Source organism: Odontesthes bonariensis, chromosome 12, assembly GCF_027942865.1.
Source record: "Odontesthes bonariensis isolate fOdoBon6 chromosome 12, fOdoBon6.hap1, whole genome shotgun sequence".
NCBI classification, from domain to species: domain Eukaryota; kingdom Metazoa; phylum Chordata; class Actinopteri; order Atheriniformes; family Atherinopsidae; genus Odontesthes; species Odontesthes bonariensis.
In genome coordinates, this window is record NC_134517.1 from 17,317,276 (window position 1) to 17,338,445 (window position 21,170).

Below are 21,170 nucleotides of genomic sequence, written 5' to 3' on the forward strand. Positions count from 1 at the left end.
GCACACGTTTCAGCGGTTTGGTTCGCGTTTATTACAAGAAGTTGGTAAGCCGAGCCACACAGAGAAAGCTACACAAAGAAGTTTTCAGTCCAAGTTTCAGACAAGTTGCTCAAAAGCTATCGTCTTCACGCAGTTTTACTAACCTGTAGCAGAGTGTGGGATATAAAAGCTGTAGAAAAGTTCCTTTCGCAGACTGAAGCCGAGTCGGTGAAAAATAACCTTTGAGCGGAAAAGGCAGGTGAATGAAAGAGTGGAACACGGGGAGGAAGTTATAAAAAGGAAGCAAAAGGTTAATATTTGATCTACTTCAAGGTCCTCCCACCAGACAACTAAAGTGATTACATTGTGTTGCTTATGCAACTTGTTGAAACAGTGTCCTAGTTTGGTCTTTCTCCAAAAAGAGTTGGTGAGAGTCCACAGATTGCATCAGTGAATAATCCTCAGCAGACGTTATATTATTGTCAAAGAATGAAATGCGTTCATGAAGCTCTGCTGCGAAGAATGAGGTGCAATTTAGTACCAAGATCCAACTGTTGCAGATAGAAACACTACATGCTAATCTGACATATCAGGAGGAACCAGTGAAATGTCAGGGTCCTGAACTGGAGCACTCCGGTCTTCAAGTAGTGGAGAAAATGAGCAGCACGGTCTTACCCACGCGAGACGCTGCTTAATCACGACCTCGTGAAGATTTGAAACGAGGGCGCTGTCTTCTGCTAACTCAAAAGGTTTGCGAGACTCTTTAAGCCCAAACATAAGGCTTTTGTGGAGCCACTTTACCAAAAAAGGCCCGATTATTGGAACCCGACAATAAAGAGTTTCTCTCAGGTTCTCTAAAGGAACTCCAGGCGTCATTCATACTGTTTCACAATGTCCTTCGGGATCAATAAAGTATTTATCCATCTTATCTCCATCTATCTGATCATTGGCTTGATGTGGCTCCCTATAATTCAGATTGGATGGGCAGCCAGATTTGAGAGGTCTGTTAGTGATTTTAAACCTACTGTCCTTTTGAGCGCTTTTAACCGACAGCAGACTCTAGTCATGCTTTAAAAGCATCTTGCAGTCATCACAAAGGGTCTGGATACTTAGATTAAAAAATTTAAAAAAAAGAATATTTCAGAATCTACTTTTTTTTCAATAAATGAACAAAACAAAACTCAAAAAACTTTTTTTTTTGGTTGTCAGTTTGTTTTTCTTTTTAAAAGATTCCATTTCAAGATGAGTCTGAAATATAAAAATGCAGAAAGAATCTGAACCTTCCCAACACATTGTTTTGGAGTTAATGACCAAAATACAGTACGTCGATCAATTTCAACCCACGAGTTCACAACTGAGATGAAAAAAAAAAAAAAAACCAGCCTCAACTCCTCAACAGAAAGGCCACAATGATCAATCTCAGGGGAGACGTTTGTAGTTTGTATGTTTCACACATATCATCAATTCTTCATCTTCAAATCTCTGCTTAACATGTTCATCTCTCTGACAAACAGTTCCAGTTGTCGTTTACATAACAGAGATTCTCATTTTTAAGTGCTTCGGAGTCTCAAATGAAACAAACAACCGTTTTGGTTTGTTGTGGTGTTACCTCGCAACATATTTAGACGCCGCTACTCTGCGTTACAATCACTCTTAAGTGCCACATGGTCTTATAAAACCTTCAGACTTGAGCCATACATCAGTTCACTTACAGCTGTTACTTCAAAGCAGCCATCATCATCTGCTTGAACTTCTCCATATCCACTTTCTTCATGATGAAAGCCTTGTGGGTCTTCTTCAGCAACCCCACAGTGTCCACTACCATCATTCCTCTGGTGTGCGTGCCCGTCAGCTCTACGCTAACCGGGTAACGGTCGCTCTCTGTGATGAACGAGTCGTCGACGGCGGCCGCCATGGCGTACGAGTCACAGGAAATGAAGCCTGAGCCGGCGACAAACTCCTTCTGGAAGCGTTCGCTCTGCGATGCCTCCATGCTGTGGCGGAAGATCCGTGCCATGAAGCGAGCTTTATGGCTGTCCTGCGCCAACCAGGCGTCGCAGAACTCCTGCAGAAATGCAAAGGTGCACAAGCCGAAGCCTTTACTTTAGATACGCACACCGACACGATTCCAATAGGTCATGGCCTTAAAGCAAATGCTAAGACGTGTAAAAGAAAGAGCTACCCAAGACAGCATGCTGTGGCAGGTGAACTCCCAGCAGGCCAAGTAGGTGGGACACTGGTAGTCGTTCAGCACAATGTACGCTGCCTCTGGATCGGCGGCAAAGTTGAACTCGGCACACACTGTGGTGTTTCCTCGAGCTGCAACACAGGAGTCAGACAGAAGGATGAGAACTCCCGACAGACCAGGACAACACCAATAAATCTACATTAACAACGCACTGAGCGAACAGTCTATCTTCACGCTTGATTAATCGTTTCTAGGTCACTTCATTCTTTTTATATTTTGTCAGCAGTTAAAAATGTAACATGGCCCAAATATTAACTTCACAACGGCTCATAACAAAAAAAGCCACACTATGGAATCTGGTCATACAAACAACATCTGTCACCATCAATCAAACTGTTGAACCAGCGTTTCGGTTCTTGGCGTGTGAGGTGGCACACTGACGCAGTTTCAAAGAGCCCGCTCGGTCCCGACTTCGACACGAGTCTTGGGGCATCCGATCACACGTGGAAACTGTGGCCGCAGTGACCTCGATCGCGCATTTAAAGGGATAGTTCGCCTCTTTTGACATGAAGCTGTATGAAATCCCATATTAGCGATATCATTTATGAACATTGACTTACCCCCCGCTGCGTCCTGTGAGCTGAGTTCCGGCCTCGTTTTGGCGTGGACGAAGGTAGTCCGGCTAGTTGGTTAGGGTCCCGAAAATAAAGCGTCTTGCTTCTCTAAACAATATGCGTTCAAAAGAGTAATACATTCGCATCACAAAATCGTCCCTCCAGAAAAAGTGAGACCTCACAATCGCTTGGCGCTATTTCTCTCTCCCTTCGTATCACTACGGGCTGTGTAAACTGTGCAGACCGAAGTGCAGACCGAGCAGTAAACACCGTAACAGGTGCGGCTATCGCTAGGTGGCTGGACGCATTGATATCAAGGGAGGCAAAAATAGCGCCAAGCGATTGTGAGGTCTGACTTTTTCTGGATGGACGATTTTGTGATGCAAATGTATTACTCTTTTGAACGCATATTGTTTTGAGAAGCAAGATGCTTTATTTTTCGGGATCCTAGCAAACTAGCCGGACTACCATCGTCAACGCCAAAACGAGGCCGGAACTTGGCTCACAGGACGCAGCGGGGGGTAAGTCAATGTTTATAAATGATATTGCTAATATAGGATGTCATACAGCTTCATGTCAAAAGAGGCGAACTATCCCTTTAAGGGCGGTCTGGGCTGCACACGGACACGTACTTTAAGCAGTGCGAGTGGGACTGTGTCCCCTGCCAGAGTGGAAAACTGTCCACTCATATTTATATGCCTCTGCATAACGGGCTGCAATCTTTGTGTTGAAAGTACCCCAAATGCCCCGGACTTACCAATCACACAAAGGCTTCCATGTCTGTTTTTTTGGGGGGGTATTTCAATGGTAATAATGAAAACAAGCTTTGAGTGCATCCAGTAAACCCTGAAGAACTTAACATGGAGTATCAGAATGGGATTAAAAAGTTTGCTGCTGCACATTAAAACAAGCACACAGGCCATTAATGTATTGCAGGCAGCAAAACTGAAAAAAAGTGTTCCTACATTAAATTACATTATTTTGTCCATCTCTTAGGCTGTGATAAAACGTAACCTCAATGAAACTAGAAGCTAACAGTATGTCACTCACACTCAGTGTTGCCTCCCATGATGTAGAGCCCCCGAAGTTTGCTTGGCAGAGACGGATCCATCCTCACAGCCAGAGCCAAGTTGGTGAGGGGTGCCGTGGCAACCAGAGACACCTGGTGAAAGATACATACCCTCAGTATATGCAAGAGGACCACATATGCAGGACACGTGCGGCTTTTTCTGTCACTCACCTCTCCCGGGTTCTCGTTAACGATCCTGATTATGGCCGCCACAGCGTGCTCCTTCTGAAGCAGGTCCAGGCCGGGAGCGTCGGGGTCAGGAGCGTCTCCCAGGCCGTCCTGCCCGTGGAAGTGTCCCGCGTCGATGCTGTTCCCCAGGATAGGCTTGTCGGCACCTTTAAACACCGGAATCTGCTCCATGTAGGGAAGAACACCCAGGATGAACCCTGACGTTATAACTCTGTCCCGCTCTGATCACATCAGGACTTCCCGATGTGTAAAGTATTTACAAAGCCGGACTGTTTAAACACAGCAAGTTTGTATGTTTCAGACAAATCTTCAAATTTCTGCTTAATATGTGCATCTTTCTGACGAACACAGTTCCAGTTGTCGTTTACATAACACCGGCTACATGAGATTCTCATTTTAGGTGCTTCGGAGACGCTTCACGTCTTAAATGAAACAAACGACAACCACTTCGGCTTGTTGCCGTTTTACCTGGCAACATATTTAAACCCCACTATTTTCTTTTACGATCATTTCAGACCTGATGCAAGCATTTTTCCTATGCTTTATGTGTAAAAAAAAATATTTTACATTTATTCAGAAGTAGGGCTGGGCGAGTTAACTCGTTAATTATTCAACGCCGATAAATATTTTGTCGAGCATTAACGCATGTTTTATTATTTATTTTATTATTGTAAAAGTTGCTCAAGGGGTTTTATTTTATAAAAGTCTGTTGCTGTCTGCTGCGGAACCGGAAAAGAAAGTAATTGGCGGATCCACCAAACATGGAGAAGGGTACGGAACTTTTACTCGGCCATTTTCATTTTAAAGTTCTTCCAGACGGCAAAGTCGACAGAACCAAAGTCATCTGTAAACACTGCCACGTTGAATTGTCTTATCACCGTGGTAGTTCCAGTCTAAAACATCACTTAAAGGCAAAACACACAACTGATACCAGGATTCTACATAAAAACTACATAAAAATGCTGATGTTAAAAGTGTGTTTGCACAACAAATGTTATGGCATTTTCATTCATATGGCAGTACATTTAAAATAAAACTAAATGCTAAAAGTTATACACTACTTTTGAATTCATTTTTGGATTGCAATTAATCGTGATTAATCAGGGAAATCATGTGACTAATTAGATTAAAAATTTTAATCGTTGCCCAGCCCTATTCAGAAGCAGTTAAAGAATAAAAGATGTTCAGCTGTCTTTTTGTCCTTCCCTTCTTCTTCTTTAGTGCTACAAAATGGCTGTGCTGTTATGCTGACAACTCAAACCGTTCTTCCACAGTGAAGTGAAGTAGTTGTCTGGTTTCTGCATCAAGTCATGTGTCTTAAGGAACAAAAACTCCTTGCCAGGCAGATTTATTTAAAAGAAGAAAAGAAAAATGCTGACTTGTCACTTGACGCCAGTGAAACTGAATTAATGTCACGCGGCACTATCAGTAAATCATTGTGACCATACCAAACAGTCGACACCGTTTTATGCCGATGCGAACTTGACGAAGCGCATATCTAATACCTCAAAAACTGGCTTTTATCATCCTGTCTCACAGCCAGATGCTGAGAATCTGCCCCAGGCATTTATTTCCAGTATTTCAGTTGTTTTATTCCTACAGCTTTTTCTACACCTGTGAGAAATGTGCCACACAGACGGGTTGGATTTACCTCGCTACCAAACTTCTACCTCAGCAGCTCTGCACCCACCTCAAATCTTCGGCAGGCCTCCAGAACGCGCAGCACGTTCTTGCACACCTGCTCCACCGCGGTGTTCCCGTGCACGCAGGTGATTCCCAGGACCTTCGCCGGTGAGGCCAGCGCCAGCATGATGGCCTGAGCGTCATCCACGCCACAGTCTACATCCAACAGCAGCTTTTTAACCATCCTGGACCCTGCGGAGCGCCCGCCCATACGAACAAAACACTTTTAACTGGAGCAAATGCTTAATTCTGTTCCAGCCAGATAAAGAAAAAATATAATCCATTACAACAAGAATTTTTCATGGTCTAATTAAGAGAAGATATATGCAACTGAAGCATTATTTAAACATAAAAACATCTACCTGAGGCTGAGTGTGAGAAACGTAAGCTGCAGTGAGTTCCTCTCACTGACCGGTACCAAGGACGGCGAGCTGGATACAACCTTTGAGAGGAAGCAGACAGCAAGCTGTATGAAGGATGGGCTGAATGCAAGGGGTCATGCAACAGACAATCGATTAACCGTTTCATTAGATTTTAGAAGCAACACACAAAACAATGATCTGCAGAGGCACACTCCCTGGTTCCCAACTAAATTTTAACAATGAAGAAGTGTACCTGCAAAATTTAAAGTACAAGAGCCTCTTTCAAAGCTTTATAGCAGGATTAATACAAATGCCTAACCGTGCAAGTCTTTTTTTTTTTGCACATGAAGTGTCCATCTACACCAGTGGAACGAAGTTTAAAAACAACGACTTAAACCTTGATTTGTAACCAACACAAACAGGTTAAAGCCACTCCAACGCCAATGGTTTGGAGCGCTTTGTTCAATTTGCACTGTCCAAACGAATGATTCAGGATCCTTTCCTTTCAATGAGCCATTTACATTCAAGTACAGCACCCGTCAAAAGTTTAGACGCATCTTCTCATTCAATGTTTTTTCTTTTAATTGTTTATCATGTCTACATTGTAGTGTCACTCTAAAAACAATATGAAAAATATTGTCAAATGCTGTCAGGGGTGCTGTTAGTGCTGTACATATAAAAACATTTCTACGCTGTTTCTGTAATTATTGACACTAAAACATGTAAAAAAAAAAACTGCAGTATGTAAATACAGAAGGGACGAACCAGGCAGTTGCCATCTTTCTACTTATCTGTCTTACTTTTAAGCGGTTTATTATGCTTTCTGAGACTTTCGTTTCGATTCAAACTTTCCCGCGAGCGGTAAATTAGACGCGATTCTGGTGACAATAACACGGAAGTTCACCACCAGACTGCAAACAACAGCAAAGCGGAGTCCCTGTGCCGAGTGTGACGCCACTTAGCGGCAACAATAAAAACAAGAATAACGGTCGCACCCATAGACATTATTCTTTACAGTATATGTCAATGGTCCCAAGGACTTTACGACTCACGTGCAGGAGACAACGCGTGACCGTCTACATGAGCTCAGGCCTGTATTTGAGTTCTGGTGAATACAGTTGGGTCTTACCTCCACACAAAACTGCTAAAAACACGAAACGTAACTGACGACAAAGACCTTCTAAACAACATTTATCAGTTTATTTCGTTTCCCTCTTCTTCTGCCTTTTCTTCTTGATCTTCTTCGCATTCTATTTCATTCAATTACATTCCATTTCATTACATCGCGCCAGCCGCCGTCAAGTCCTTCTTCTTCTTTTTCTCCTGTTTATTGGCGGGTTACAGCATTTAGTGTGTATACCGCCATCTACTGTACAGGAGTGTGTAAAGGAACTGGCCAGACTATATCACTTTTTCATAATGAAGTGTAGATAAATAATAACTAAAATAAGAAAATAAATAACTAAAGCAAATAAACAGAATCAAATCAAATAAACAAACAAACCAAAACGTATATTAAATTATTTTAATTACATCTGTTATCTTTAGGTAATGGATAAGAGCCTTAATTCTATTTCTCTGCATTCCTTGTTCCTCCAGTATGTTATGGATTCCTGATTCTTCTTCTTTTTCAAACCATTCCTTTCTGCAATCATTATACTTTGTACAATGAAATAAAACATGATCTACATCTTCTTTAACCTTACAGTCAACACAAAGGCCATCACTTTTCCCTATTATTTGTATTGTTGCATTAAGGCCTGTGTGCCCTAGTCTCAGTCTAGTATACACTACCTCTTTTCTTCTGTTCACACCCACTGCTGTAACCCTTTTCCCCCCAACATGACTCTGAACTTTAAAATATTGTCTTCCATTGGTATCAGCATCCCATTCTTCCTGCCATCTTTCCATAGTCTTCTCTTTAATTATTGTTTTAGCTTCCCCTTTCCCCAATGGAATATGGATAGCTATGTGATCTTGTTTAAGAGATTTTTTGGCTATTTTGTCAGCTACTTCGTTACCTTTAATCCCAATTTGTGCTGGAACCCAACATAACTGGACTACAATACCAAGGTTTCTATGGTGTGCTAACAGATGTCTCATTTCTATAACCAGGTCTTCTCTTATTGAATTTCCTGACACAAGGCTTTGTAAGACTGCCATTGAATCAGTGCATATGACTGACTTAAGGGGTTTAACTTCCTCAATCCACCTCAAAGCAGTTATTATTCCTGTCATTTCAACTGAGTATATTGATAAGAAATTACTCAATCTGTATGTTTGGTTGAATTCTTGTATATATATTCCTATGCCACAGTGTCCATTTTGGATATCTTTTGATCCATCTGTGTAAATGTGTATGTACCCATGATATGAAGAACTCAGATAGTTTTTACATACTATTGCAAAGCTTTGCTGATCTGGATGATCTTTCTTTTCCTCAAGTAGATTTATATTTGTTTCAGGAGCAAGAAGAATCCATGGCGGAACACTGCTCATAGCTACTGCAGGGCTGAACGTTAGATCTTGTAGTCCATACTGACCTGCAGTATCATCAATGTCCCATCCAAATCCCTTTGTTTTCTTGAGATACTCCCAGCAATCATGAAGCACTGTTGTTGCTGGATTGTTAACACTTCCCTGCAGTCTAACCCAATATGTTAAGGAAAGTTTTTTAAATCTTTAACTGAGTGGGGTTTCCTCTGCTTCCACCAGCAGTGCACTTGTAGGAGTTGTTTTCATAGCTCCTAAAGCTATTCTCAGGGCCTTAAATTGTATTCTGTCCAGTTTTAGGAGGGATGTTTTACAAGCTGAACTATATACTATACAGCCATAGTCAATAGTAGATCTTATCAGGGATTTGTAAATATTCAACATAGATTGTCTATCTACTCCCCAACTAAGACCAGAGACCATCCTCATTACATTTAACACCTTTTTGCATTTTGTTTCTATATACTCAATGTGATGTTTCCATGTAAGTTTACTATGAAACCATATTCCTAAGTATTTAAATGTCTCTCCTCTTTCAAGTGGTTGCTTGTATAGTATTACTTTATGATTTCCTGAAACTTTCTTTTTTGTAAAATATACAATTTGTGATTTTTGAACAGAGAATTTAAAACCCCAATCCACTCCCCATTGCTCTAGAGTGTTTATATCCTTCTGAATTTTACCTGTAATATATGAAATATTACGCCCCCTTCTCCAAATTACAGCATCATCCGCATATAGTAACCCTTCATTCATCTCTCCCAGTTTTTCAAAGATATCATTAATCATTATGTTAAATAAAATTGGGCTGATTACACTTCCTTGGGGTATTCCATTTTCCACTATGAATTCCTTTGATATTGCTTCTCCTACTCTAACCCTCAAGGTACGCTGGGACAGAAAGTCCAGTATGTAGTTATACATTCTTCCTTTGATACCTATTTTTCTCAATTTGATTAGCAAACCTTCCCTCCACATAGTATCATAAGCTTTCTCAATATCTAGAAATGCAGCTACCATAACCTCTTTCATAACTAAAGTTTTTTCAATTTCATTAGTTAGTTTAACTAGTGCATCAGTTGTTGATTTCTGTTTCCTAAAACCAGTTTGATACTTATGGAGTGGGCATTTATATTCTAAATAATAATTCAAACGTGACACAATCATTTTTTCCATCAGTTTCCCTAAATGTGAGGTAAGAGCTATAGGTCTATAGCTACTTGGGTTACTCGCATCTTTTCCAGGTTTAGGAAATGGGATGATTGTTGAGCTCTTCCATGCGTTTGGCAATTTGCCCTTGTCCCAAACTTTGTTAACCAGTTTGAGAATGATTCCTAGAACTTCCTCAGGTAAATGCTTGAACATAGCATAGCATAGCATAGATAATCATTTCCTGGGGTAGAATATGCAGTGTTATTTAAAGCCATTTTTAATTCTGATATACTAAAATCATTGTCCAGTATAGACACATCTGTTTCCCTAGCCCCGTCATAAGTCCTCCTTGACTTCTTCTTCTTCTTCTTCTTCCTCTTCGATTTGTGACGTAGTACCACCCACTGGGCTGGAGTGCAGGGTCATAAAGATGTGGATAAAACGAAAGTATTTTTTGCAAAACCTTAAGGTTATTCCTTGCGTACATTTTGTAGACATTTCATCACAGCGGCGAGCTCTCTCATTAGAGTAATGAGGCTGTTCTTAACATATTCACTCGAGAAATATCACGTTTTCCCTTCATTATTTATAAAAAAAAAAAAAAAAAAGAAAATTCTCTTTCCATTCTAAGATCTTACATATCAATGAAAACATTTAGAAAATACTTAGCTGGCTTAGCTGGCTCCGCCCTAACTGTTTCTGGGTGATTGTGATGTATGATGACATCCACACACTCGAGTAGCAGAACCCCATACAGCTATCTATTAAAAAAACTGCCTACTTGTCATTTTGTACACGCAAGTTACATACTACTGTGATAGTACTGAGAGAATAGATTCTATTCAATCTTTTTTGGGGGTTTTTATAATTTAATCAAACATCCACACATACAATTAAAAAAAAAAAGAAAAAAACATAAATCATCTCTACATACTGGTGGGGTGGTTAACACTCACTTCACAGTGAGAGGCTTCCTGGTTCCAACCCCAGCTGTGGCTTTTCTGTGTGGAGTTTGCCTGTTTCTCTCTGTGCATGCGTGGGTTCTTTCCAGGTACTCTGGCCACAGCCCTTTTAAGCCTGATTCTTACTCGGCGCAACCTCGCTTTGACCCATTCTTAGCGCGTTTGCGCCGAGTATGAATCAGCCTTTACTCGGCGCAAACGCGCAACTGTTCTGGCTCAAGAACCATTAATGACGTCATCGAAAGCGCCAGCCCCTTCACAGTTCCTTCAGCTCATAAGCGCAGTTTGCGCCGAGAATGCGTCACATTTGCAGTTCTCTCCAGACCAGCGAGCGTCACTGTTGAGGAAACAAGCTGAAAAGCATAGGAAGAAAGCATACACAATGCCACCTGTGGTGTCACGTCAGCAGAGGCTGGCACATCTGATGCGGAATGAATTTACTCTGGGTGTAGAACTGTATATGTATCTCAGAGCTGAGCGGCTGCGGCAAAAACAGAAGAGAAGGTGGAATGTTCGTCCTTTGCAACAAGACGAACTTTGTCAAACGTTGTCCCAGTGTAACTTCATAGACGTGTCGTACAGATGTTTGTACACCGTAAAAAAAGAATAGTTGAGAATATTTGAAATTTACAGGCAACCGTCTGCATTCAGAATTGTATGTTTTGCCAATAATGTTCCCATCATAATCTTAACTATGATAACACTGTAATCTTTATTAAGAATTCTTAATTAAGTCAATTTTAAATTCCTTATTCTACCAACAAGGATTTTTCTTTTTGCTGAACAGTGACAATTCACTTTACTAAAAAAAGGCAATTGAGGTCATCACAATTTATCAATAAAGTATACATTCCTTTTGTAACTGTTCTACACAATTACAAAACTTCAATAATGTACAACAAACTTCACACTTTGTAAAAAACTTTATTTCCATAAGTATTTTTTTTAACAAAATCAAGTATTTTTTTTAACAAAATCAAGTATTTGTACCTACACAGCCTTAAAAGGGAACTCCGGGGCATTTGAAGCGCATTTCCATTGCTAGAGGTTGTCAAATACTGATAGTAGGACACAGAGAGGTGCAAATCGGCGCTCCCTGTGCGGCGATTGCGCTGTTTGCGCAGCCTGTCATGCTAGCCAAATACGTGGTGGCCAAGGGGCAACTGCTAACCCTTCCACGTAAAACAACAACTTGCACACAGCAGAAACGTCACACCACTTTATAAACCATCCGACAATAAAGTCACAAGCCTTACCATCAAAACCATATGCATGGTTCTCACATTACTGGCATGGGGACGTTACAAAACAACTTTATAAACAGCATGTAACTCACCGGCTGGTTGTAGGCTCGCGCATGTGAAAGCCCAGAAGAGTCGATGGACGATAATCCCATATACAAAACAATTATCTTCTCTAGAAAAACTGCGTTCAAGTATTTAAAACATTAAAACAATATTACTGGGCATGTATTGCTGTAATGTTTTAAATACTTGAACGCAGTTTTTCTAGAGAAGATAACTGCTTTGTATATGGGATTATTCTCCATCGACTCTTTTGGGCTTTCACATGCGCGCGCGTACCAACAACCGGTAAGTGACATGCTGTTTATAAAGTTGTTTTGTAACGTCCCCATGCCAGTAATGTGAGAACCATGCATATGGTTTTGATGGTAAGGCTTGTGACTTTGTCGGATGGTTTATAAAGTGGTGTGACGTTTCTGCAGTGTGCAAGTTGTTGTTTTACGTGGAAGGTTTAGCACTTGCCCCTTAGCCACCACGTATTTGGCTAGCATGACAGGCTGCGCGAACAGTGCAATCGCCGCACAGGGAGCGCCGATTTGCACCTGTCTGTGTCCTACTATCAGTATTTGACAACCTCTAGCAATGGGATTGCGCTTCAAATGCCCCGGAGTTCCCCTTTAATGCACACTGGCTGATTCAGAACATGGGCCTGCACAACCTAAATGCTATAAGGTTCAACATGTCTGGTAAGTAAAAAAATCAATGTAAAATAAAGCCAATGATGGGCAACTATACTGCTGTATAAAGTGCAAAGTGCAATAACTACGCCAACATTGAAATAAAATGCCATCCGCATTTTTCTCTAAAACATAGCTGTACTACAACACCGTAAGAACATGGGCCATCAAGGGGAACTTGATGTAACCAGTACGCTTTTTAAAATACAACGTCGTATTCACTCTTACAATGCAAGTTTGTTCTTCAGAGATCGCACACGCTGTGTGCATTTTGGACCGATTTCCATGAAGATATTTTGCAAAGTTTCGAAAGTATACTTCAGAGCCTTCGGGTAGGAGATATTCAGGGCATAAAGGAGGCCAAAAAGGTATGCCAGAGCAGTTGGAGTATCTGGGAGATCTTGCAAAACCACTCTCTCTTCGAGGAGGACTGCAATGTTTTGCACTCGCGTAGATGTCCCTGGACCACAGTCTTCACGAACATAAAGAATTCCCACAGCCACGCCCTGGAGAGCCACATCATCTACATCGGTCTCCTGAGGAAAAAAGGATTTTACACTCACATTGACTTTGTAAATGTGTTCTGCCCTCTCCTGTACCATCTACTCATGACAAAACAGCTTATCAATGACAGCTCCCTCATCACTGAGATGTTTGAACTGTTGCCCTCAGGGAGGCGCCACAGGTGCAATTAACCCCACCCCCTCTTCTATTCATTACCTCCTCTTACACTAATACGCCATTTTTATTCTCTGTTGTAGTCTATTACTGTCCTACATATATGTCGGCATACTTTCAGTCTGAGTGTGCATGCGTACAGTGTACACAGTATATGTGTATATGAGAAATAAAAGGTATTGTGAGCCGTTATACGATTTCTTTGAAAAAAAAATGTAGTTCCTGTTTGATGTTAATGACTACTTACAAGGCATTCTCTGAAGAGTTCCTTAGGTTCATCACGGAGAAATACTGGAAGTCCTCGAAGAGCAGCGTCTTTGCGGTGCCAGAGGATGTCAGAGGTCTATGCCAAAAAAGCAGAAAAAAAACAACATGGTTAGTTAGGTCACAATAGTTGAGGTCATACACTTCCTTATAGTAAAAATCTTTATACTCATTTTCTTTTTACTCCCATAAATTAAAGGTTTTTCCCCAGCAACTACACTGTTCCAGAAACACACACATAAATGGGACAGCTAAAAGAAAGCAAAACAACTCCAAGTGAATCATGATCGATCATGTCAATCTATGATATCAGCCTGTCCAGTTAGGATGCAACACTCATTGTGAATTTATTTTGCCTTCCGACTGGACAGTTGGCAAAACCGATTTCACAACGAGTGTTGCTTTCTAGCTGGACATGCTGATATCATAGAAGTAAGCTGACTGACTTGCTTTGCTGTTCCTTTTAGGTTTTTGAAGCAGTGCAAGGTATGTACATTGTTTATTTGTTTTGTTGGGTTTTTTTTTAAACCTGGTTTGAGCAGTCTTCCAAAAGGTAAGTATTTCAACCACAACATACCTCATCATCAAGCTTCGCCATGACATCCTCCATAGCCTTTCCAAAGGCTGCTTTTCGGGCACGGTACAGACGAAGTAGTTTGGGAGTGTATTCGTCCACTGCAGCTCTGAATGTCGTCAACAGCATCTTGTTTGTGATGCGAAAAAACTCAGCATCAATCTGTCAAATACACAAAGCAACATACACAAAAAGGTACAAGTCAAACAATGGAGGGGTTCTCAGGATACAGACGTCTACAGTAGTACCAAATTTGTAAATTCTTACCTGCTCTTTGAAAAATAAAGCAGGCCATCTGTCCTGCACTTCAGTCACCATCGGCTGGTCATCAACAAGCTCCCTTCTCCTCAGGGAAAAGGTCATTTCCATTGTTTCCCTTATGAATTTCTGATCGATTTTGGCTTTCTTTGATGCTTCCACCAAGAGCTTTCTTTGCTGTTCAAGTGAGGCATCATCCTGCTGATTTGGATGTTCAGGAAAATGATTAATCTCACCACGTTTGGCCTTCTTCAGTGTGTATGGTCCAGTCTCTCCATCTGTCTTTCTTTTGCTATTAAGGGAAACGTCACTGCAACCAGCCAGTCGCAGCTTTGCTCTGAAGTTGTTGAACTTGTTCCTGATACTGCCAAGCCATCCATCATAACCATTGCCATCGACATCTCTGAGGCACGGATATTTGGTAATCAAAGCAACTGCAATCGATTCAACTTCATGAGGCTGAGGATACGCTTTTATAGCAAAAGCAGCATGGGCAAGTTTGTCAAGAATGTCTGTCTTAATGTCTCTTGTAACATCAATGCTTTTCTTGGTCTTCTCATATGCCTCATTGCCTTTTCTTAACTTCAGCTCAACATCAAGGGACAGAGCGGGGATAAGGAATGGACAGGGCCACTCTGACGCACTGCGCAAATTTCCTGAGGTGGTGGGCGAGGGGCTGGGTGAAGTGGCAGGTGAGATTCCTTTGGAGGAGCTTAAGCTTGCAGTGTCAAGTGACGAGATGGATCCAAGGGACTGTGATCGCTCCAAGGGATCTTCATAAGCTGAATGCCCTTTCCACTTAATGTGTAGAACTGCACGTTCAGCTGGAAGTTCTGATATATCTGACAAATCGCAGCGGGCATTTTGGAATTCAGGGTCCTCAAACTGCAATTGGAAATCCCCCTGAAGTTGTAGTTTTTCTTTTATGAAATCCACAAGCGCATCCACAGACTCTGGCAATTCTTCAATTTGGACACGTCTTGCTTGATCAGCGGATATTATGACTCTGAGCAACAGTACCTATGAAACAGGAAACATTCAGGATCAGAAAATATACTGCTCGAAAAAATAAAGGACACACCAAAGCAACTCCCAAGTCACACTCATATTTCTGTGATAGCCTGTCCAGTTACAAAGCAACTGATTGTGAAGCCATTTTGCCTACTTTGTCATATTTAACAAGCAATGGGTAGAAATTACTGTTAATAACTAAAATACGGCCAAAATATAGTTATTCGTCAGGTGGAGTCACAGACCATTTCTCTTTTTTTTTTTCATCAATTCTTGCCTAGTTTTTGGTCACATGTGAATTTTGACAGTTTCACACCCCTTTAGTAACCACGAGGCGGTGTCTGTCACCCATTGAATTTGCTCAGGTAGTCCTACTCATCTCGGATGAGTGGCACTCACTGAGCAAATTGAGTGAGATAGACACCGCCTCATGGTACCTCCAGGTGTGGGACACTGTCAAAATGCAGATATGACCAAAAACTCTGCCAGAAAGGATGAAAAAAGAAAAATGGTCTGTGACACCATCTGATGAATAACTGGTTTTGGGGCGTATTTTGACTATTACCTCTACTTTCTAGCCATTGCTTGTTAAATTCGCACAACAGTAAGCAAAATGGATTCACACTGCATGTTGCTTCGTAACTGGACAGGCTGGTATCACAGAAGTATGATTGACTGGGAGTTGCATTTCATTGCTTAGGTGTTCCCTTTACTTTGAGGCAGTGTAATACATTATACACAATACAAACACATTCATGGAATTGGAATTTATGAGACTAGTTTTGGAATAACGTTGTAAGACTCACCATGATTCGTCTAACAATGTGTCCTCAGCGTCACCCAGAGCCTTCCCCCAACAAGGTAAGCTGCCAAAGGATAGTAATGATTCAATTGATTGACGTCAACAACTGTGATTTCACCATAGACACTGTCCTCTACTTGAAAAGACCTATGATGCTCAAAGTACCAGGCGACAAGCTTCTTTGACAAGAATAATACTTTGTCTCCATGGATAATGATGCTCAAAATTTTGAAAAACTCTGGCTGCCCATAGCAATGCCCAGCTGTGACAATCATGCCTTGAGAATATTCTGTTCCAAACAGTTCGAGTTTGCGAGTAATAGAAACAGTGTCAACATGTGGCAATTTTCTTAACACCGCAGATCTCTGTGCACTGCCCAAAGTTTCCACCTTAACAGCTACAACTTTGTCGATGTACAAGTCAGACTTAAAGAGGCTTTGTCCAGCCAAATTGTATGCCATTAACTGCTGATGCTTTGTAGCTAAGGAAAGCAGTACATTCTTTGTGTTATGTATATCCCGAGCAACTCTCTTGAAGACACTGTGCTTTGCTTCGAACCTCATGGTCCATAGTTCCACTAACGGACCATAACAGCGTATGAGGTGTGGATAATGCTCAATTATGTGATGTTTCGGTTTTAAGACAAAATCAGGAAACGTGGCTTTAAGTAGCAAGCGATGATCTGATAACTTAAATGCCAGATAACTTAATGTTTCTTCTGTGAATTTGTCAGAAACAACTATTTGAACGATCTCCTTCAAGTCCATTAATATTTCCCATGATGGTTCATTCTCTGGGACGAGCCAACCAACCATGAGAGGAAGCAGTCGCAGCAGCGCCCAGTTTTCATGTCCATTCCCCCCAATAGACTTCTTTGAAAGGGCTGATTTAGCAATGACCTTTGGCTTGTTGACTTTATCTGTATATTTATAGGGGAATGATCTGATGCTGTGGTTAAGTCGGGCCAAAGTGAAAAATCCTTTAGAAATCAAGTCTGAAAGGCACAATGCTAATTCGATCGGAACAATGCCTTCAAAAGCGTCGTGCAAGACATCAGGGGGGAACCCCGTTACAGGATGAAAGTTGGACAAATGCTTACTCAAAACACACTCACGTTTAACACCATTTACACTCTTAATGGTTTCATTTCGCTTAAGCTCTTCCACAAACTCATTGTGCTGTTCAACAGTTCTCAAAACAAAATCCCCTGATTTAACAGTTGCTATTTCTCTATGACTCACCAAGCAAAAACGGCAAAACTTATCCACAATAAAGCTTTCCTGGAATCCTGCTAAACCATGTGCTCCGAGATTATCTGCACAGACACAAAACAACTTTACATTAACGGTCGTCTTCAAGTTCTCCACAAAGACCCCATGTTGACCAACCAGCTTAAGATCCTTTATGAGGGGCTCTAAAAAACTCTCATAACCAAACTTCTTGACATCAACACTCTTTCCTAAAGCTCCCAACTGAATGGATGTCAAACCTGCCCTGAACTTCGCTGGTAAGTTTAGGATGACCCAATACACTCCAACTATTTTGTGGATCTTGCGTGATGTTCCTAACGGGTTGCACAATTCAAACTCATCAATGTAAAGGGCTATACTGATTTCTGTCTCTTCAGTGAGGGAAACATTGTGCTGCCTAAAGTAATGGCCATCCTGGAAAGTCCTGTAAACACCAGGCAAGTGCTCTTGACTCAAAACTAATGCACCTGAATAATCTGGGCGTCTCAACAAGTTTTCAAGCACCAAAGTCAAAGGTACATAAACAAACGTGTTTCTACTATCTTGTGCGTATCGATATTCTACTGCCTCAATCAAAGGAAAAGTTTGTGCAAAATACAAGTTTCTTCTGTAGTCAGTGGATAGGCAGCCCTTTTCAGAAATTGTTGACAGCAATGGATTGGATGCAAAAACTGAATCAACTATCTCCTTAACAATTGTGTTCTCTGATGAAATGTTGTGTTTTGCCAGAACCTCTGACACTACCTGAAAAGCACTGGATTTTGAGCAAATCAATATATCACGTAGTCCCTCAATTATTGTTTGAACTGCACTTCGTGAGACATGCAAAACGGTTTGCATAGACAGAAAAAGACTTGCAAGTTTGTGCTCAACTGTTGTACCATCAAAATTATCTGCTGTATGACTCGATTCTTGTGGAATGGAAGTTGAAGCAGCAATATCATCGTCATCAATACTTCCAGCTGCAGGTACAGCAAAAGGCTGAATCACAGTTCTAAAGTCATTTGTATCATATTGCTTGTGTTTTCTGCTTTTGTGTGAACTGAATGTTTTGTAAGTGTTTGTTTTAAAGTCACAGCCTGAAAAAGGACACTGAACAGTTTCTTGAATTTTGAGGTGATTTCCTAGGTGTTTAAAAAAATCCCTTTCAGAACATAATTCCTGAAACTCACAACATTCACATTTGAAATTCAAATTAGGCTGATTATGAACAAGTGCACCTTTGTTATGATATCTTGAGAGGTGTGACTTGAGGGCTCCTGGAGTTTTGAATACACACGGACAGTTGGAGTGCACACACGGCCAATGGTGGGGTCTCCTGTGATGAAGCTGCTGGTGTCTGACAAGACTGTCTTGGTCTGCAGAGAAACCGCAGTACTTGCAGAACATGGGAGATTTGTTATATCTGAAACATATAATCAGAGTATTCCAAATAAGTTTAGTATCCATAAGAAAAACCCTTGTGCTAGGAACCACGTAGCATACCAAAATAACATTGCATTACATTTAAGGTTACTATTTAATAGCTAGCACATTTGATGTGCACAAGTTAGATGTCATCACAAACGTGGGCAATACGGCCTTACAGACGTACACTACTATCCATATAACAGCTAAACAGCAACATCAAAACATAGATCATGACAACATGAACGACTTTGAGTCGTTTAATGTTAGCTTTACCAGTAAATGATATGGCTAGTCCCTGGTGAACAGGCAGCGTGTCACTAGACTAGTGCGATCAGCTAGCAAACATTGCACAACGCATGGTCAATGTGCGCACTGAAATCAGAAATACCGCGCTGGTAAAATAAGAGGGCCATATAGTGTACCAAAGATACACTGCCGGTTTGTAAATGGGATAAACACACAGACAACATGGTTGAACATCTCTGCAGGACTTCACTCGAAATTTAGCTAACGTGATTGCCACATGAGCTAGCTTAATATCAAACACTGGGTCAAAACTAAAACATGGTGTGTATCGAAATCTCGTAATTCATAAAAACGCACACAGACCTTTTAAATTATGTCTTGAGTAGGACACAATATTGTACTTACAGCCTGGTAACGTACCTTTTCAAAGTTTGGCCATCCTGGCTGCATGTCAAGTGGAAAAAATTTCAACCGGAGAGAGAAACACGTTGCTCAGTCAGCCCTTCCAATTTCGAGAGGAAAGGTGGGAAACCCCGTGTCTTGGCCAGTAAGCGCATGCGCCGAATAAACACCTGTGGCGATTATGTATTTTCAATTAAGATTATTCACTATTGTATATTTGCACATCACTGAGGTGCGCCCTATCAGTTTGATGAGGATTTTTCTGTTCGTTAATAATTATTCATATTTCCTTATCCATTCAATTGTGAACATGCAATTACTTGAACAACGCGTAATTCTGTTTTTTACAGTGTAGAGGCGCACCCTCTCGGTCACCGCAGTCTCTGCAGTGTTCATGTTTCCTTTCTCTTGGTCAGCTGTTTCCGGTTGAGCTCGCACGAAGTCAGAAAAAAAGTTGTGTGCGCGCCCTTGCGACGCGCGAGGATTTTTTAGCTTGCGACGGGGGGCGTGGCGGAATTTTGGGTCACGTGACCGTTTGCGCCATTTGCGACCAGCTAGGAAGAATGGGTCAAAGCGAGGTTGCGCCGAGTAAGAATCAGGCTTTATGAGCTGAAGGAACTGTGAAGGGGCTGGCGCTTTCGATGACGTCATTAATGGTTCTCGAGCCAGAACAGTTGCGCGGTTGCGCCGAGTAAGAATCAGGCTTTACAGACAGCCGTTCCACTTCCTATTCGCCCCATTATAAAAAATTTGGCTGCAGTTCAGTTGATTTTCTCTGGGGGCGCTGGCGAGCGAGTGCAGAATGACCATTTTCCATAGGGCTGGCGCTAATAACTCAAAAAATGTCCCCGCTAGCGGCTGAAACCTGAAAATAATACTGTGATTTCTGACAGAGGGATGTGGATTTATATCGAAAGTACAATAACCTGGGAGTTATAGCTTTCTGTTTTCATACAGGTCTGGCATTTGCGAGTCAGTATCCGCTAGCATCTAGCTAACGGAATCTGAATAACACACAGCTGATTACGACCGGCTGCTTTACGGCACTCGTCCACTGTGCCAGAGTGCTAACCTGGTGCCGCTAACAACAACCAAAGCTAAACCAGAGGCTAGTCAGAGAGTATGTAAAAGGGCTTTGCTGAAATCTGTAACTATTTGAGCTAACACCTCTCTGCTAGCTCAGCGCTAGGACTGACCATGCCGTAAAGTGATGCCACATGCGTGACGTCACTCGGGATGCAATACTGACAATAAATGTGTATTTTAAACAAATCTATTGAGTCTAAAAAATCAAACCAAGTGCAGTTTGAAAGGATAATTTATCCTGCCTTTAGGAAAATTAAAATGAAAAAATATAAAAAATTTTATCAAAAGCAATGGCTGCATCTAAGGTGGATTTCATAGTACCACCATAGAGTTCGGCGTGCTCTGCACTGCTTCGTTGGCGCCCCTAGAGTGCAGTACCATCCGGAAATAGCCGCCAGTTTTCCCTGTCCTCATAATAGAGACTCTCTGCTCTGGCTTCCTAGCTTGGGAATTTCCATGCTGCTTTGCGCGCGATTTCATTCTCACTGCAAAGTCAGCCTGGAAACCACCGCCCTTA

At 41.5% G+C, this 21,170-nt stretch overlaps 2 protein-coding genes across 5 annotated transcripts; both read right to left on the reverse strand.

Moving 5' to 3' along the window:
* Window positions 1-7: 7 nt before the first annotated feature.
* On the reverse strand, window positions 8-7,410 carry LOC142396516 (inosine-uridine preferring nucleoside hydrolase-like). 2 transcript variants are annotated; one of them, XM_075479362.1, is made up of 7 exons: window positions 7,214-7,410; window positions 6,085-6,164; window positions 5,730-5,914; window positions 4,022-4,201; window positions 3,832-3,943; window positions 2,162-2,298; window positions 8-2,044 (listed from the first exon to the last, which is right to left on the reverse strand). In XM_075479362.1, the coding sequence occupies exons 1-7, from the start codon at window positions 7,273-7,275 to the stop codon at window positions 1,697-1,699; spliced, it is 1,104 nt and encodes a 367-aa protein (XP_075335477.1). In that variant the 5' UTR covers window positions 7,276-7,410; the 3' UTR covers window positions 8-1,696. The 2 variants fall into 2 exon arrangements, with proteins under 2 accessions (XP_075335477.1, XP_075335476.1); XM_075479361.1 differs by lacking the exon at window positions 7,214-7,410 and having other exon boundaries at window positions 6,085-7,203.
* A 5,172-nt stretch (window positions 7,411-12,582) lies between these two features.
* Window positions 12,583-19,726, reverse strand: LOC142396129 (uncharacterized). 3 transcript variants are annotated; one of them, XR_012772514.1, is made up of 7 exons: window positions 19,571-19,726; window positions 18,730-18,914; window positions 16,264-16,323; window positions 14,456-15,466; window positions 14,192-14,350; window positions 13,598-13,693; window positions 12,583-13,208 (listed from the first exon to the last, which is right to left on the reverse strand). XR_012772514.1 is itself a non-coding variant. In XM_075478664.1 (7 exons), the coding sequence occupies exons 3-7, from the start codon at window positions 16,264-16,266 to the stop codon at window positions 12,897-12,899; spliced, it is 1,581 nt and encodes a 526-aa protein (XP_075334779.1). In that variant the 5' UTR covers window positions 16,267-16,323; window positions 18,730-18,914; window positions 19,586-19,715; the 3' UTR covers window positions 12,583-12,896. The 3 variants fall into 3 exon arrangements, 2 of the variants coding, with proteins under 2 accessions (XP_075334779.1, XP_075334780.1); XM_075478664.1 differs by having other exon boundaries at window positions 19,586-19,715; XM_075478665.1 differs by lacking the exons at window positions 18,730-18,914; window positions 19,571-19,726 and having other exon boundaries at window positions 16,264-16,695.
* Between the last annotated feature and the right edge of the window lie 1,444 nt (window positions 19,727-21,170).

Excerpts from the sequence above, each read along its gene's own strand:
- LOC142396516 (XM_075479361.1), bottom strand. The coding sequence starts at position 6,250 with ATGAAACGGTTAATCGATTGTCTGTTGCATGACCCCTTGCATTCAGCC. Across the intron at positions 5,915-6,084 it reads TTTCTCACACTCAGCCTCAG|GGTCCAGGATGGTTAAAAAG; the intron begins GTAGATGTTTTT and ends GGCGCTCCGCAG. Across the intron at positions 2,299-3,831 it reads CATGGGAGGCAACACTGAGT|CTCGAGGAAACACCACAGTG; the intron begins GTGAGTGACATA and ends CCTGTGTTGCAG.
- LOC142396129 (XM_075478664.1), bottom strand. Across the intron at positions 14,351-14,455 it reads CTTTATTTTTCAAAGAGCAG|ATTGATGCTGAGTTTTTTCG; the intron begins GTAAGAATTTAC and ends TGTATTTGACAG. Across the intron at positions 13,694-14,191 it reads TGGCGAAGCTTGATGATGAG|ACCTCTGACATCCTCTGGCA; the intron begins GTATGTTGTGGT and ends TTTTTGGCATAG.